Source organism: Pteronotus mesoamericanus, unplaced genomic scaffold (assembly GCF_021234165.1).
Source record: "Pteronotus mesoamericanus isolate MK-2021 breed Mesoamerican mustached bat unplaced genomic scaffold, CSHL_Meso_final contig_84, whole genome shotgun sequence".
NCBI lineage: Eukaryota > Metazoa > Chordata > Mammalia > Chiroptera > Mormoopidae > Pteronotus > Pteronotus mesoamericanus.
Window position 1 is genome coordinate 7,728,269 of NW_026555267.1, and position 18,459 is coordinate 7,746,727.

The 18,459-nt window shown below is 35.7% G+C and overlaps 1 protein-coding gene across 1 annotated transcript in view; it reads left to right on the forward strand.

Moving 5' to 3' along the window:
• PPM1E (protein phosphatase, Mg2+/Mn2+ dependent 1E) overlaps positions 1 to 18,459 on the forward strand; it is a 102,194-nt gene that overhangs the window by 73,993 nt on the left and 9,742 nt on the right. Inside the window, exons 2-4 of the mRNA XM_054585488.1 lie at positions 8,334 to 8,452; positions 14,826 to 15,025; positions 17,873 to 18,061. Of these exons, the coding sequence (XP_054441463.1) occupies positions 8,334 to 8,452; positions 14,826 to 15,025; positions 17,873 to 18,061 (508 nt within the window). The remainder of the gene's footprint in view (positions 1 to 8,333; positions 8,453 to 14,825; positions 15,026 to 17,872; positions 18,062 to 18,459) is intronic.

The following is an 18,459-nucleotide window of genomic DNA, read 5'->3' on the forward strand; positions in this document are numbered from 1 at the left end:
TGATGGCTGTTCTATAGTTTAGTTGTAATTTCGATGCGATTGTGTGAGGAGGCTAGCTGTGTTTACCTACACCTCCACCTTGACCCAAGTCCCAAAAAGCTTGTCTATTTGTCTTTCAAAGTATAATTGTGTATCATTTTAGTGAAGCCTCTAATTTCTTAAGACTGATCAGTCATTTCAAAATATGGGTTGAAGTAGCCTTTTCACGAAGATGGTGCCGAAAGCTAAGAAGGAAGCCCCTGCCCCTCCCAAAGCTGAAGCCAAGGCAAAGCCTTTGAAAGCAAAGAAAGCAGTGCTAAAAGGCGTCCACAGCCACAAAAAAAAGAAGATCCGCACATCTCCCACCTTCCGGAGGCCTGACACTGCGGCTCCGAAGGCAGCCTCAATATCCTCGGAAGAGCGCTCCCAGGAGAAACAAGCTTGACCACTATGCCATCATCAAGTTCCCCCTGACTACGGAGTCAGCCATGAAGAAGACAGAAGACAGTAATACACTTGTGTTCATTGTGGATGTTAAGGCCAACAAGCATCAGATCAAACAGGCTGTGAAGAAGCTGTATGACACTGATGTGGCCAAGGTCAACACCTTGATCGGGCCTGATGGGGAGAAGGCGTATGTTTGACTGGCTCCAGATTATGATGCTTTGGATGTTGCCAACAAAATTGGGATCATCTAAACTGAGTCCAGCTGGCTAATTCTAAATATAAAAATTTTATACTAAAAAATATTGATTGAAGTAGAGTTCCTATTAAGAAGCCATACATACTTTTGAAATTTAAATACACTTATCTTTTGGTGAAAAGGATTAAAGTCTGTGATAGAAATAAGACCTCAGCATACATCAGTTATTTGAGTTGGCAACAGAAGTGTAACTATGACCATAATTCCTGTTTGCCAATGATTATCACCTATTTACTGACACTACCCAAGTTTCTTAGCCTACATACAAGAATTCAGCCATATGTTATATAAATATATTGATTTTCTACTCTTAACATACATTCATTATAAGGAGTTAGCAACTGGTTTAACACATATAAATCAGAAAGACAGATGGGTATTCATTCAGCAAATATTTATTGATCATTGTGCTAGGCACTGATCTGGACATTAGGCATCAGTGACCAAAAGCAGGCAAAAAACATCTGCAGTCTTGTGGGAGAAGAATGGAATCATAAAATAAACAATAAACAATAAATAAATTCATATAGTATACTACAAATTGATAAAGGCTATGCAAAAAGGAAGACTTGCAACATAGTGGGAAGAGTTACAGTGCCGAGAAGAGGAAGAACCTCAAGGAGATTGAGATGTGAGGTATTTAGGAGAGTGTCATGTTCTGGAATCCTAAAGAAAGTATAGTACAAAAGTAGAGGGAATGTCAGTAGTCAGATGCTCCCAAGTGACCTGGACGTGAGAATAGACTGTAGGATTTAGCAACAGGAAGGTCACATCAGGAATGCTGACAAGTTTCAGGAACCTTTCTATTCCTTCTGGACTCGGAGGAAGTTTGTCAAGAAGGATAGTTACTGCTAGGCTCTCTTTTTTTTGTGGTCTTGTGGCACTACCGGTAGCTTGATCTTTGGTACATACTTAACATCTAGATTGCTATTCACAGGAAACTTAGGATACTGTTGGGTTTGCTTGAATGTCAACTTGGTCACTGTGAACAAATTGTTGTTAAAATTAATAGCAGCAGTAGAGAATGAGATTTCTGTTGTGAGGACTCCAAACCCAGAACTGCAGAAATTAGTCATTTGGTAGGTAACACTATTTAGATTCAGAAAAGCTAACTAAAAGAGTCTGTGATGTGTGGTCATCCAGATAGCATTTCTAGAAGTTGCTATAGGGAAGAAAGAAGGAAGGAAGGAAGGAAGGAAGGAAGGAAGGAAGGAAGGAAGGAAGGAAGGAAGGAAGGAAGGAAGGGGAGAAAGGAAATAGCTTAAAGAGGAAAAAACTCAGAGCTGATTTTAACTTCATTTAGTTCACTAAGAAAAATAATACCAAGTCATATGGAGAATTTTCCTTCTTTATTTTTAGTTTAATGTGTTATTCTAGATTTATAATACATATGATTAACTTGGGGGGGGGTGATCAGAAATTTAATGTTTTAAGTGCTCTCCCCCTAGCAAGGGCATACTCAGTAGATAGCTTCATAATGTGTGGGCTAAGATGGAGCTGCTCCAGATGAATCTCTCTCAAAGTTAACTGGTAGGAACTTCCCACCTTCAAGAATTTTTATTACCTTAGCAATGCTGTGCCAAGACTGCTGAAACACAGCTGTGGGTGCTGCGCTGACGCCCACATTGCCAGTGTCAGGAAGGATGTACTTTTAAACCTCTAATTTATCTAATAATGTCTTTAGTGATTTGTGTAGGTTTGGCATTGTGATGAAAATGCTTCCTGGCTTGGTTTATAGCAAGAATTCAGTTTGCAGTCTTAAGATGTAGATTGTCTTAAAATGCACGTGGAAGGTACTAACCAAGTCAATTTAGAAAAAGATCTGAGTAAAATACTATCCTATAGATCTAACAGAACTTACCTGTCCTTTATATTTGAAAAATGATGCACATTAAATTTTTTGTGCTAGAATAATCTATTGTGGTTTCTGTTTTATAAACCAAGATGGCAGTAGCTAGTGCTGGAAGAGAGCCAGCTTTCATTTTCCATTACAATCTGACTCCTTTTCTCTAATGAGAAACCATAATTGAAAAGTAAATTAAAAAAAAATGTAGACTGGACTATGTTGGCCTATAGAGTGGAAATAGAATAATAAACTCTTGTAAATAAATATTTATAAAGAGGTAGGAAATAGTGTTCTCTTGTTTGAAATATAGTTTCATTACCAGTTGCTAACAATATGCGTGTCTCTTTAAGAAAGCAAGTTATACAAAATCTGAAGGATTCTTCCCTAACTAGTGGATTCACTGCAAAGATTGATTACATTAATCAAAATAAACATGTATTTAACTTTTAAGAATACACCTAGTCTATAAAGCACAATATCCCCATATTGCTTATAAAAGGAATGTATAGAGTTTATTTACATTCTCTTGGTCTATGTGAAAACATTTATTTGGATCAGAAGTGTGTCTTAATTTAAACAATGGGGTAAAGACAGTCTCCTTAATAAATTGTGTTGGGAAAACTGGACAGATAACATGCCGAAAAATGAAACTAAACCATTTTCTTAGACCATATCAAAAAATAAACTCAAAATGGATTAACGACTTAAATGTAAGACCTAAAACCATAAAACTCCTGGAAGAAAACATAGACAGTAAACTCTTTGGCATTGCTCTTAGCAGTATTTTTTGGATATGTCTCCTCAGGAAGGGAACCAAAAGAAAAACAGATGAGACTATATCAAACAAACAAACAAAAATTTAAAGCAAAGGAAACCATCAACAAAACAAAAAGGAAACCTGAATGGGAGAAAATATGTGCCAGTGATACATCCGATAGGAGGTTCGTGTCCAAAATACATGAAATTCATACAATTTAACACCAACCCCCCTCCCCCAATCTGATTAAGAAATTGGCAGAGGTCCTGAATAGACAGACACTTCTTCAAAGAGGAGGTACTGATGGCCAACAAGATAGATTTTAGAAGATGTTGAACATCACTAATCATTAGGGAAATGCAAATTAAAACCACAGTGAGATACCACCTCACACCTGTCAAAATGGCTATCATTAATAAATCAACAAAGGGAACCCTCATGCACTGTTGGTAGGAACGCAGATTGGTGCAGCAACCATGGAGATTTGTCCGAAAATTAAAACTAGAACTGCTATGTGACCCAGCAATTCCATTTCTGGGTATTTATCTGAAGAAATCCAAAACAATAACTCAAAAAGATACATACACCCATGTTCATTGAAGCATTATTTACAATATCCAATATATGGAAGCAACCTAAATGTCTATCAACAGATGAGTGGATAAGGAAGATGTGGTACATACAGGGGCGGGCAAAAGTAGGTTTACATAATACAAATAAATAATACAACAATAAACTGTGTTTTGTATACTCAGAACTGTATATCTAATTTTCCCCACCCCTGTATATGCAGTGGAATATTGCTCAGCCATAAAAAGAATGAAATCTTGCCATTTGCAGCAACATGAATGGATGTGGAGGGTATTATGCTAAGTGAAATAAGTCAGACAAAGACCAAATTCCATAATATTTCAGTTAAATGCAGAATCTGAAAAACAAAGGAACAAACAAAACAGAAACAGACTTATAGATACAGAGAACAAATTAATGGTTGCCAGGTGGGAAGATGTTGGGAGTGATGGCTGAAAATAGTGAAAGACACTAAGAAGTACAAATTTCCAGTTATAAAAATATCACTGGGATATAAAGTACCTCAGGGGGTGTATGGTCAATAATATTGTAATAACTATGTATGTGTCAGATGGTTACTAGACTTACTTGAGTGATCACTTTGTAAGGTATAGAGGCCTAATCGCTACGTTGTATACCTAAAACTAATATAATATTGTATGTCAACTGTAATTAGAAAATAATTAAATAAAGAAACCTAGAAAAGTATCTGTAGGTAACAAAGACCCATATATAAGGCCTCTATCCACTAATCGTGATAATGATTTGGGTAGTTCCCATAATGATTATCTTAGTCTCTTTGACCTGCAATACAAATTACTGTAGACTGGATGGCTTATAAACAGTAGAAATTTATTTTTCACAGTTCTGGAGGCTGCAGTGTCCAAAATCAAGGTGCTGCAAATTTGCTGTCCAGTGCTGGTGTGCTTTGTGGTTCTTTGGTGACTGTTTTCTCCTTGTCTTCACATGGTTTAAGGGGTGAGAACACTTTTATAAGGGCACTAAACCCATTCATGAGGGCCCAACTCCCATGATCTACAATTACTGTTCAAAGGTCCCACCTCCAGTTACCATTTTATTGGGGATTAGAATTTCAACATATGAATTTGAGGGAGGGGGACATAAACTTTCAGATCATAACAGTGATTTAACATCTTCATCCTTAAATACTGCTCTCAGATATACTGTATGGCTTTTTAAATGTCTCATTTGGGAGAAAACTGATTTAAAATAAAACAAAATTTATATAAACATTGACAAGTACTGAACTGTGGAAGGTCATTAGAATGCAGTTGTATTTTTATAATTCAAAGTATTCCACTAAGCATATTTTGGGCTATGGTTATTTTTGAAATAGAATTGAAGAGTCAAGGTTGACCTACACAGATAAATATTTTAAGGATAAAGGTGATACTAGCCAATGCAAGAAAGAACAGTCAGAATATTCATGAGTTTGAGTTTTATGTATTATTTTGTGTGTGTCTGAAGAACACCTATTGTTACCTTAAAATAAAATTTGTGCCTTGTTTACAGAGTTCGGTTTATGAAGCTTAATAGAGTCTGGACTTTTGCTTTATAATATATAACATTGAGAAAGTCAGTATACACAGAAATTCAAATACACATTCATGTATTCATTAACATAACTAGCTTTAATAAAGTGGAATGTATATGTGACTAAACTTTAAAATTAAATGGACCTCTATTAATGATACTTCAGCACTGTTCAGAGGTAGTTATACATAGAGTTTACATGTGACTTGGACATAAACTAGACAAGGATTTTATTTTTATCTAAGTATATAAAGTCTGCACTTTTATATCTAAAACAAAGTAACAAGTTGGTATGAAAACACATTTCCTTTTGTTGTCAGGATATGAGTTATTTGAAGATAGAAATGATAAGCACCTCAGATATATCTTTTAACAAATAGCAAAGGCTCAGTTTTGGACTGTATTTGAGGGGCCTGACTATATTAATTTGACTCCAAAAGAGCCAGTCCCCCAAAATGACACACTGCAAAAGTTAAAAAAAAAACAACTTATAATCATACTCCAGCAGTGTTCTCAATATAACATTTTGTAACCCCAGTTCCCAAAATTGCCATGAGTATTGGCCCTTCTCTGATATTTGCTATGTAAATCATTTGCCTAACTTTAAAATCTTCTGTATCAAGATCTTTCAAGCACTGAATGAGAAATGATGAAAAAAAGCAGTTTGCTATGTTACTACGTTATTCACTCCTGGTAATTCTCTTGAAAATGACAAACTTTAATGATAAGCTTTTATTGGAGTTTTATCAAATATTCTCTGATGTTACTATTTTAAAATATATTTGCAATTCTGATATTTTAGAAATTATCACTTTCAATTCAGAGTCAAAACCACAGGTACTCCTCTGCTGATAGCTCTCTGACATGTAGGGAATAGCTGATGTGGGTGAAGCATCTACCTTGATGTTTTATATCTAGCTATTAGTCAGCTAATCTTCCTCCCTACTTCACTGAAAATATTTTCATTCTATCTGACAAAGAGTAAAAAAGTACATTAACTGTGACTAAAAATGTATTGTAGATGACATGCTAATGAGACTAATGGTTCATGCCTTATTCTTGAAAAGTTTTCATAGTCATATCTTTGGTGAACCTAGATCCAGGTAGTTTAATAATTACACAAAAGATATTTTTCTTTAAAAAATCCTCTGGGAAACAAGAGTACAGTAAAGGTTTTCACATAATTTTAAATATAAATTTTAAAACAAACCAAAGGACCAAGTAAATGTTATACTACTAGTATGAAGTCCACTTAGATAAAATATTTGGATGTGTTCAGTAAAAGTAAAGTGTGATTGAAAGGTAAAGGCAAGCAATTCTGACAATTTAGGTGTATGAAGGAAAATTTTGACTTATAAGGAAAAATTTAGTTAACTTAGTATGAAAGGAGGAATGGTAATACTGTTTATAAATCATTTGGATTTCAAAGGGTGCCATCAGTTTACTTCATAATTATTAAAGGGCAATGGCTTTCATTTTCATTCTCTTTTTCATTAAGATCAGGATTCAGTATATATTTACATATATATCTGAAATACTTATCCTTTCCTCATGTACCCTATCATATCTCCTTTTAAAAAATACTGGTTTTAATTCATAAATTGATTTTATTACCCACTAATGGATCATAATCTACAACTTGAGAAATACTGATAAAAAATAAAGAGAATTTTCTAAGTTTTTTTCCCTTAATGACTTAGAATATAAACATTGGTTTTTTGGGTTTTTTTATTGTTGTTCAACATCAAAATGTCCATACTACTCAAAGCAATTTATAGATTCAGCGCAATCCTTATTAAAACACCAATGACACACTTCACAGATATAGAACAAACATTTCAATAATTTATATAGACCCATAGATGACCCCCAATAGCTGCAGCAATTTTGAGAAAGAAGAACAAAGTAGGAGGGATCACAATACCTGATATGAAACTACATTACAAGGCCACTGTAATCATAACAGTCTGGTACTGACATAAGAACAGACACACAGATCAGTGGTAACAGAATAGAGCGCCCAGAAATAAACCCATGTCTCTATGGCCAATTAACATTTGACAAAGGGGGCAAGAAGCATAAAATAGAGTAAAAATAGCCATTCAACAAATGGCGTTGGGAGATCTGGACAGCTACATGCAAAAAAATGAAACTCGACCACCAACTTAGACCATACACAAAAATAAACTCAAGGTAGATAAAAGACTTAAACATTGTTACTTGATGTGTTCTAAATCATTCATTTTCTTGGTCTTTCCTAAATGTCATTATCACAAAAATTACATCAGCTCCAGAGTTGTATCAGCGAGCATTCTATTCTCAGACTACAACATTCTGTGCTTCTAGGTTACATGCTCAAGTACTCTTGCTACAATTTTTCAGTTACATTTAGATCATACTGATTTGCAACTCATGTCTATTCTTTCTTAGCCAGTAGTCTGTGGTCAAACATTCTAATCATATCCTTAAAAATGAGTACATTCAATTTCTATGTCTCTTCTTTATAGTACTCACTTGCAAAACCCCAAATCTTGATGAACTAAATTCTTTTTACCTACACATGTTCCAGCATATGAACATAGATGGAGAAAATCATACAACCAGAAAGAAAGAGTGGTTTCATTAAAAAATTTTCTCAATCTTCCAATAATCTCTTGGCATTGTTTGACAGTCCTCCTATTCTCTGATAGGACTATTTCATATCTACTTTCCCTTCTTGTTCTATTTCTGTGTTATTCACCGGAATATATACCCAGTGCGAAGGCAGAGTGCCTGCCTCATAACGTGCACTCAGTAAATATGTGTTGAATATTGTTTAAAGGTATAATTTTGCTTCGAGGTAATATATTAATGAGTAATTATTAATAACATTAAATGTATTGTTTCTTAATTCTTACCGAAATAGCTTTTTTTGTGTGTTTCAGTAATTGCCCTTCCTTTTTGGCTGCTGCTTTAGCCAGAGCCACATCAGATGAAGTCCTTCAGAGTGATCTTTCTGCGCATTACATCCCAAAGGAAACAGATAGCACAGAAGGGACTGTGGGTGAGTATCATTTTACATTATTTGTTTGAAAATATTAAAATCTTCTCATGTGTAGTGATCCACAGAAAATATTTGCCAAATACTCTAATTATGATTTCCCACTGATTGATTATATAGTGGTAGCAAGAGAAAAAAATGCAAAAAAATCTTTTTTCAAACTAATAAAAGGAGGAAAAGTGAGAAGAATACAGGTGTATTTTGAAAATATGTGAAGGTAATCGGAGCAAGATATCATAAAAGGATATTATCATTAATATCTAGATAAATGGAAAAAGCAAGAGATGCAAAGACAACAGAAAAGATGAATAAGGGAGAGGAGAGTTTGAGCAAAACCTGTTTAAAATTTTTAGCTTACTTTTAAGAATCCAAGTTAGAAAAAAAGTCATATAAAAATTCAAGAAACCTCATTAATTATATTAAATTTTATATAAATAGAGCCCTTTATGACAGTAATGCAAAATGGGATTTAATTGCATGGATGATTGTACTTTTTTCCAGGCAAATTATGAGACTATTTATTAAAGAAGGCACATTTATTAATGTATTAGACTTATACATATTTGACAGGCTCTAAAGACATAAAAATTAGGGAATTACTACTCAAAATTGTTAAGTAATTTTAATATTTCATTCTATTCTGTTTTAAGCATTTGCCTTTAAACATGGTGCATAAGGAGCAAAGCATACATTAATGAATCAGAGTGCTTAGAATCCAGAGACTCTTAGGCAGATAAGACAGTAAACATTCCTGTTCTTCCTTTATCTCTCTGAATCTTTTCTGAAAGAGAATTGGTGAGGAGGGAATTCCTCTGCTTGTTTTTATTAAGAGTGATTGATTTACTTGGAACCAGATTATTCCAGAGGCAAGTCAGATGGAATTCCTGCTACAAAGCATTGGTCTTTCCTGTGCTCCTGATGCATGAAGTAAAAGGCCTCTAATGACAAGGAAAGGGAGATTGAGTTCAGCTTCACTGCAGCCAGGCTGACGGCTGACTCAGCTCCAGCTCGGTACAGTGACATTAAGACTTATGAGTAATTCCCCTGACTGGTGTGGCTCAGTGGATTGGGCATCATCCTGCAAACGGAAAGGTTACTGGTTCGATTCCTGGTCAGGCACATGCCTGGATTGCAGACCAGGTGCCCGTTGGGGGAGTGCGGAGGCATCCAATCAACATTCTTCTCAAGTATCAATGTTTCTTTCCCTCTCTTTCTCCCTCCCTTCCCATCTCTAAAAATAAATAAACAAATCTTTTAAAAAGGTGAAAAACTGCCAAGTTGTTTAAAAAAAATCTTATGAGTAATTTATACCTGTTAGGGGGTGGACTACTACTTTGAACAATTTTCTCTTTTTCACATTCTTTTAAATTTTATTTTTCCATTTCAAGGAGCAATTATTTATGTACTAATGTTCTATACCATTCTCTGCAGAAGGAGAACACTTAAAGTAGCAAGATTGAAGTGTTGCCCTACATGCCTACTTTGTAAGAACTTCTGATACCCCTCCCCCCTAAGATAGCAAAAGTGAAATGGTTTTTTTTTTCTTTTGGTGGGTATTTTGGTCATTTTGATTTTATGTCTTTCCAAGAGATTATCCTGTAATGTCTCCATGCTACTTCTGTGATTCAAATGATCTGTTATAATTCAAGACTGTTTGCAAGTCCTTAATCTATTTAACCCAAATCACTCAATGTGAACTGAACTGAGGAGAATCTCTACAGGGCATTTTGTGTTTCTCCATATATCAGAGTGGGAAAAGAGGACACTGAGTGAGGCCTGCTGTCACTGGCTTAAAGGCACTGGAGTTCCCACTGAAATGTCTTTTGTCTTAAAAAAAAAATCCTTACCAAACCATTATTATATGAAATGTTAAAGGGACTTATTTAAGAAAAGAAGATCAAAACTATGAACAATAAAATGGCAATAAATACATACCTGTTAACAATTGAATTTAAAAAACAAACTAAGCAAACGAACAGAGACAGAACCATGGATACAGAGAGCATTTTGATGGTTGCTGGATGGGAGGGAAGTGTAGGGGAACAGGTGAAGAGGTGAGGGGATTAAGAAGTACAACTGGGTAGTCACAGAACAGCCATGGGGATGTAAAGTACAACATAGGAAAATGGAGTAACTGAAGAACTTATAGCATCACCCATGGACATGAACAATGGTGGGGGGATTGCCTGAGGGGGTGGGAGGTGCTGGGTGGAGGGGAGTAAAGGGGGAAGAATTGGGACAACTGTAATAGCATAATCAATAAAATATAATTTAAAAAAATCCTTAACTTAAAGTTCTTCTCATGTTTATATTATCCCTAAGAGAATGTATGCTAAACAGCCTTGCATATCTGTTGGTACAAACTTAGTTTAGCAGATGTAATGCCTGTCCAGACAACCTAAAAACAATTTGAAATATCCCAATGTAAAAATTAGAAACAGGAAGAGGAAAATGATCACTAATATAGAGGAAATTAAAAGAATTATTAAAACACTGTGTGAATAAATTTGAAAACCTGGGTATTTTCTACAAAAATACAAATTAACAAACTTTTCCTGAGAAGACATTGGGAAAGTTGTTAAGGAGCTATCTATCTTCTCAGAAGAACAAGGAGCAGGTGATTCTACAGGTGAACGATTTCAAACAATCAAAGACAGATAATTCCAATGCTTTTTAAAATGAATTATTAAATTTTCTGAAAAAGGAAGGTTTGTACAACATAACATTGATACCAGAACTTAGACTAGAGGTCTGAGACAAAATTTAAAAAGAAAATGAGAGATCAGTCTTAGTAACCAATATTAAATAAAGTGAAATATTGGTAACATTGAGTACAACAGTTAATTCATTTGATGAGTATTTTATTAGGAGCCTACCATATACTTAGCACTGTGCTGGTGAAACAGTAGTGAACAACATAATTTATATGTTAATAGCCAAAAGAAAAAAACCAGAATAATCTCTAAAGGTGCCTAAAGAAGCCTTTGATAAAATCCAACTTAGCTGTACTCTCTTTCATTTCGATCTTATTTTCAGGCTCCCTGCAGTGTCAAGACAACTGTTAGGAGCACCAGGTCTTTATCTGCCCAGGTTCAAACCAAGGAGGAAAATAAGTGCAACTTTCCTCAGTTGCTCCTGTATCAGTCACAAGATTTACTTGAATCAGCCCAGCTTGTATTAATTTCCCATTCCTGAACTAATCATGGGCACAAGGATATGATTTTCTAATTGGCTGGACCCCCAGATGCACATGGACTGAGAATAGAGAAGGAATATTCCTGGGAGAAAGGGGAATGTTTTCTTGGTGGCAAATAACACATTAAAGCAAAGTTAAGACTCAAAATAGCAAATAAAATAACTAGGAATAAATTTATTAAGAAATATGAAGGACCTATGTTAAAAACTCTATTGAGCAATATAAAAAAGGATTTAAATTAGTGAAACAATATAGCTTGTTCCTGGAAAAGACTTCAGTTTGAAAAAAAGTCATTTTCTCCCAAATTTATCAATTCAGTGTGACCCCAAACACAATGGCAACTGATTTCCCCCCTAAAACCTGGCAAAATAATTAGAAGGTCATCCAGAAGAATAAACATGTCAAAGCAAAGTGATATCTTTTAAAATTAAGGATAATACGCCCTGGCTGGTATGGCTCAGTGGGTTGAGCACCAGCCTGCAAACCAAAAGGTCGCCAGTTCAGTTCCCAGCCAGCGCACATGCCTGGGTTCAAGCCCAGGTCCCCGGTTGGGGGCGTGCAAGAGGCAACCAATTGATGTGCATGTTGATGTTTTTCTCTTCTCTTTCTCCCTACCTTTCCCTCTCTAAAAAGAAATAAAATCTTAAAAAAAAAATAAAATCAAGGATAATAAGTAGGAAAGCTAGTCCATGTGATATTCTTATGTATAAAGTTATAGTAATTTTAAAAGAATGGCACCATTGTAGAAATAGATGGAAAGATCAGTGGAGCAGACTAGATGATCAAGAAGCATACAAATATTTTAACATTTTAGTGATTATATAATTTTTATAAGTTTGCATATTCATTTATTCCATAAACATCTAATAAACCCTGCTATCTTCTAGGTACTGTACTATGACTAATCAAGGAAAATTAAGAAAGTTTCTACATGCAGTCTAATTTAGGAAATGTAGAGCATGGGTGTTAGAGTCAGAATAAGCCTGGGATTGAGAATGGTTTTACCTGTTTGTGAAATGTTCTGGAGACCATAAATGTAGCAAATTACCCCCAAAATATTACCTATTGTTAGAGGCTGTGATAAGAGCCTCTAACAAAAGATGATGTGAACAAAGTGTATGGGGACGATAAGGGAAGGACCAATTGGGAGAGGTAGTGGATAGTTCTAGTGTTTTACTAAATATTAGCGGAAGCTGGTATTGTTTCCCCTAACCAATTTAATTTGTTGACACCAGCACTGTCCAGTAGACAGCACAGTGATGGAAATGTTCTCTACCCGTGTTGTTCAGTGTGGTAGCCACTGGCTACCTGTAGTTATTGAGCACTTGAAATACAGCTGATAGGACCAAAATATCAAATTTTAAATTTTATTTAATTTTAATTAAAGTTAAGTAGCTACAGGAAGGTAGGAAGCTACCTAATTAGGCAATCCAGGTCAATATAATAAGAGTAATATACAAATCAAAGAATGATATAATGGTTTATATTATTATCTGGGAATTTGGTAACTATCATGATAGTTAATATCAGTTAATTTGTTTCACCCAACTCTGTTCTCCCTTAAAGTTTCTGAATTCATTTATCATTCTGCCATCCTCTATTGTGTTTGAGTCAAACACACACCCAAATGCAGGGTCCAGATGGGTTGGAGTGATACAAACAGGTAATTGAAAGAGTCTCTGGCAACTGGTGCTTAAAAAAAGAGAGAGCGATTGGAGCTGCTTAAACCAGTCAAAATGTTGGGTTATCTATTGGCCTCAGTTTCCCTCTTATACACATCCTCTCAGGTTTTATTTGCTTTGAAATTCTTCTCTTTCGAATGTGCCCTTCATTTTTCAGTTATAGAAAAATGTCAATGGGACAAAGCCACAAAACATGCTTTACCATCCTGTATTATGTTAATGAGAATAAAAGCAAAAAAACCTTGAGGTCATTTTCTGAACAGTCAGTTTTAGAAGAAATTTGAATAAGACTGGTAACTGTAGTCACAGATTTAGGCAATGGGAGGGCAAGGGATATAAAATGAGACCCGTAAGTTTCCAGGCCATTCTAAGAACACAGTCCCTCTTGGAGATTTGTGTTGTATATTTCAGGAGGCATGCACAGCCATTGCCCATCTGGCACACATTTTCTCAGGCTATCAAGCTATATCTGATAAAGTAATTAAGAATTCTAATTTTTTTTTTTTTAAACCTGGGATGTAGGAAGAACCTCTGAAAACACTGGCCTGAGAAAACCTAATCTCCCTTTGGTTATTTCAATATCTCCAACTTGAATAAAGGACAACTTGAGTGGAAATGACATGAGAAACAATCTGGGCAATACTATTCCATGTTGCTTAAAAGGCTTTCTTTCCCATCTGTCCACACCCTGAGGGATGCAGATCAGCCTCAGAAATCAGTTAGTCAGCTCCAATTAATAGGTCAGGTAGTAGACTTAATAGTCTAGGAGTAAAGAATCCTCTGATTGCTGCTATCTCTTTTTTCTTATCCAAGGTCACACACATAGACAATTTAAGTACTTTTTCCGTAGAGAAATAGAGAGCTTTGTTAACTTGTTGGCTAAACTATTTAAGTTATTGCCTAAAGCTTTAACTTAAAAATACATCAAATAACAAAGATACATAATTTACTTCTAAATTATAATCAGTTCAGGAGAGAAAAGTTAGGGAACTGGAAGGAGGTAAAGAAGAGGGTAGGAAGAGGGAGACAGAGACAACTGGTAATCAAGGTAAACTCTGGATTTCTGCAGTTTGTAAGTAATCTGTTTCTCCTAGGCCTTTCATATTCCAATTAGCTGGATAACTACTGTTCAGCCATTCTTCTAAGCTCTCCAGATGATAACCATGGCAGCCAACCAAAAGTGCACCAGTGCTGCGCTTGATAGCAGTGGCCAGAGCACTTTGTGGGCTAGAAAAAATCCAGCCTTGACAAAGATCCAGCCCTGGCCAGAGGTTAAAATGACATAAGGATTATCTTAGTGCAGTTGCTGGCTGATTTTCTACAAGATAGGTTGTCATTTTCTCTCTTGAGAAGCAACATTTCATTACTCTTGAGAAAGGAAATTCTTCTATTAAGGAGGAGTTTGACTAACGTGGTCTACTTCTGTCTTTATCAGTCAGCCAAGAGAAAAGCAGTTTTATAAGGCTCTTCATTGGGGGTTTCTGTGTTTCTTTCACAGAGATTGAGACAGTGAAATTGGCCCGTTCTGTCTTCAGCAAGCTACACGAGATTTGCTGCAGCTGGGTGAAAGACTTCCCTCTCCGCAGGAGACCCCAGCTTTATTATGAGACATCAATCCATGCGATCAAAAACATGCGCAGGAAAATGGAGGACAAACACGTCTGCATTCCTGACTTTAATATGCTCTTCAACCTAGAGGTAAGGGGCACTTCTGAAGTCAGTGAGATTTAGGAAAAACACCTTCACAGTCCTGTTTTCTAACAGCTAATATACTCTTAATAGAATCTCTGGTTGGTTGAAATAGGACACAAGGCAAAGTGGCACAAATTTGTTTGCATTAGACAATAGAAAGGAACTATTTGATTTTGACTAGATAATGTATTCACGTGGTTTAGAATAGGAAAATAAAATCTCTCGTCTTTGTCACACACTCAGTTCCCCTCTATGAAGGCAGTTTCTTGTGTAACCTTCCAGAGCTTTTCTGTAAACATACAAGTAAAAAAGAAAACTGTTGTATCACAATAAAGCTGCTTTTTTAAAAACTGTTTTGATAGTGTAATCAAGTGGTGTTTATTAAGTTTCCACATTATTATGTTGCTGAAGTAATACAAAACACAAACATAAAAGAATGAATGAGACCAAGACAGTTTTCTGATTTCATGAGGTTTCCTTTTTTTAAAATCTTGGTTTCTGAGATAGGAAAGTAGCTGGAATTACATTTCCTGAATCTCTGTGAGTGACAAATTGGATGATATGAGCCTTGTCAACTTAATAACCACATTCTTGTTAGATTCCTCTTCTCTTTCTGTTAAGTGTATTATGTTAATGCAAACAGAGGTAGGTGTGTTTCCTTTGCCTGTCACTTGCCTCTTTCCTACACTCAAGTCCATAACTTAGGAATTACAGTGCAGTAATTTCTACAAAGCACAGTATTTTCTTCATTTAGTGGTTAAATTTAAATTTTAGCTGTCAAGGTCTGATAAACAGTGATGGTGGCTTGGTAATTAGCACTTACCTTACAAAGACAGATCAGGTAATATCTTTGTTTCTAAATGTTACCATGCTCATGCAGGTGTAACCCAAAGGATGTTTTGTTTGGCATACTGTTTGATACAACACTGTCAAAATTAATAAAAATAATTGGGAATGATCTAAATTATTACATATAGGCAGTGGTAACTAAGATATGGTAATAAGATGCATAGTACATAACCATTTAGAGTTATGTCTTTGACAATACTTAATGACATGGCAAAAATGCTAATAATATGATTAACGACAAAAAGCAGGATATAAAATTCTGTGTATAATATGATCTAATTTTATTGAAAAACGTGTATGTATAGAAATAAAGGTTATCTGTGAATGGTAGAATTATATTTATTTACTTAATTCTTTACACTTCCTTTATACACCATCATTATAACAGGGAAAACATCAGTTGTTTGTTGTTTCTTTTTTTAAATTTAAGAGGCTATACTATTTAAGAGATCCATTTGGCTCCTTCTCTTTCTTTTGATGTTAACACTAAAAATCTCACCATTGGTCTCACATTGTTTAGTTATATTCTCATGTCCTAATAAAGGTATTCTTGCCCTCCTCTCTCTTTGTGATAATCCCGCAACAGCTCATTCATCATTTAAAAATTTCTTACATATCCTGTTTTTCTGTTTTACTTTTAGCCTGTCAATTGAGTTGTTTAAAAATGAGTACTACTCTTCAGTACTGGTAGAAATTCTACATGTCAGGAATGTTTTTCTAGATAGTTCTGTTTAATTAGTTAATTTCAGTGGCATTACAGATGGTGTTCATTAGATTGCCAGATTAGTTGTAATGTCTGTAGTAGATATGGACTTCATAATATTATCATTATCCTGTGGACATTTATATGTAGTACATATGTAAATGCAGTCTACACTTTAAAAAGGCTTTTCCAAAGTACAAATATACATGTTGTTTAGGTATTCCTTTCAAATCCCCACAATATAACAACTCACCCCTATCTAACAGATGGGAAAACAAGCACAAGAAAATTAACTTTGATTTACTTTTTGATTTACTTTGTATATTTGTTATGCTTTGAATGACAGGACCTGGACTCATCTAAGCTCCTAGAGCACAAGGATTATGAAAGACTTACAAATGAAAATCATTGTATACTGTTGCCTGAAGGGAGTCCAGGACTCAGTTCAGTGAGTTATAGGTCTCCTAAGCAAGCTAGATCTGATTTAAATACTTGGGTTTAAGAAGCAAACTATTTAATGGTTTTGATGTGATCTTGTGATTAGGATTCCTTTGTCAGGACAAAGCACAGGTTCTGAAGCCTTTCTTCTGGCACTTGTTTTAGCACTTCAAGCAATGGGTGGGTGGGCAAGGAAAAAGGAAGCTGAATCTTAGATAAAAGAAGGTAAAGTGTTACAGGGCATTTTAGACATCTGTTGTGGTTCACGCTTTGCCAACTAGTTTAGACTGTTATTTATGGTGAGAATTCATGTGACCATGAATGATATATTAGGGAGATATTATAATTTAGAAGTATGTGCTGCTTTCATTATCTCTTTATTTTAAACAACCTAATATAATTGGCCTTGTTATGTGCTGGAAGGCCAATTACTTTCTATTGTTCTTAGTTTCTAATTTTATGATTAAAATGCTTTTCTTTTTGGAAAAAAACTCAATCCAGAACAGCTTTTGTTCAATTTTTCCCCATACCTTCTCTTTCCTTCCTCTCCCCTCAAAATTGTAAGCAATTTTGAAGCAAATGCATGTGGGTGGTTTCCATGGTGCAAGACAACAACTTTCATAGAGAGGGCACTTCAGCCTGAGCTAATTAGGCATGATGTGTTCCAGTGCTCTGATGTAAACACAGATGCCCTAATATTGCAGGTATTTTAGCAGTTGATCAGGCATGTCAGAAAGGGAAACATTTGGTCTCATTATCTGGTGACACATGCAGTAGAAGAGGATGGGCCACAGTGCAGGTGATTGGCTCATTGAATCATGCTATGCCTAACCCCCTTAACTGTTCTGTGTTTCTTTTGACAGGACCAGGAAGAACAAGCTTACTTTGCAGTGTTTGATGGCCACGGAGGAGTGGATGCTGCCATTTATGCTTCCATCCACCTGCATGTTAACTTGGTACGCCAGGAGATGTTCCCCCATGATCCTGCTGAGGCCTTGTGCCGGGCCTTCCGGGTCACTGATGAGCGGTTTGTGCAGAAAGCAGCCAGGGAGGTACGCCTTTTTCTCATAAATTCTAGGCATGACTGCACTAGCTGAGCTCAACTTGGTCTGTGCTTAAAGGGATATTTGGATTTTTTCTTTTGGGACAGGTATTATTATTATCCTCACCCAAGACTATGCTTATTGACTTTTAGAGAGACGGGAAGGGAGGGAGAGGAACACTGGTGTGAGAGAAACATCCATCAGTTGCCTTCTTGTACGCACCCTGACTGGGGAAAGAACCCGCAGCCTAGGTATGTGCCCTGACCAGGAATCAAACCTGCGACCTTTTGGTTTATGGACAGTGCTCAAACCAACTGAGCCACACTGGACAGGGCAGAGGCAGGCATTATTTAAAGTTCTTTTCCAAACTTTGTTCTTGACCCACAGTAATGGACTCTTTAGTAGTA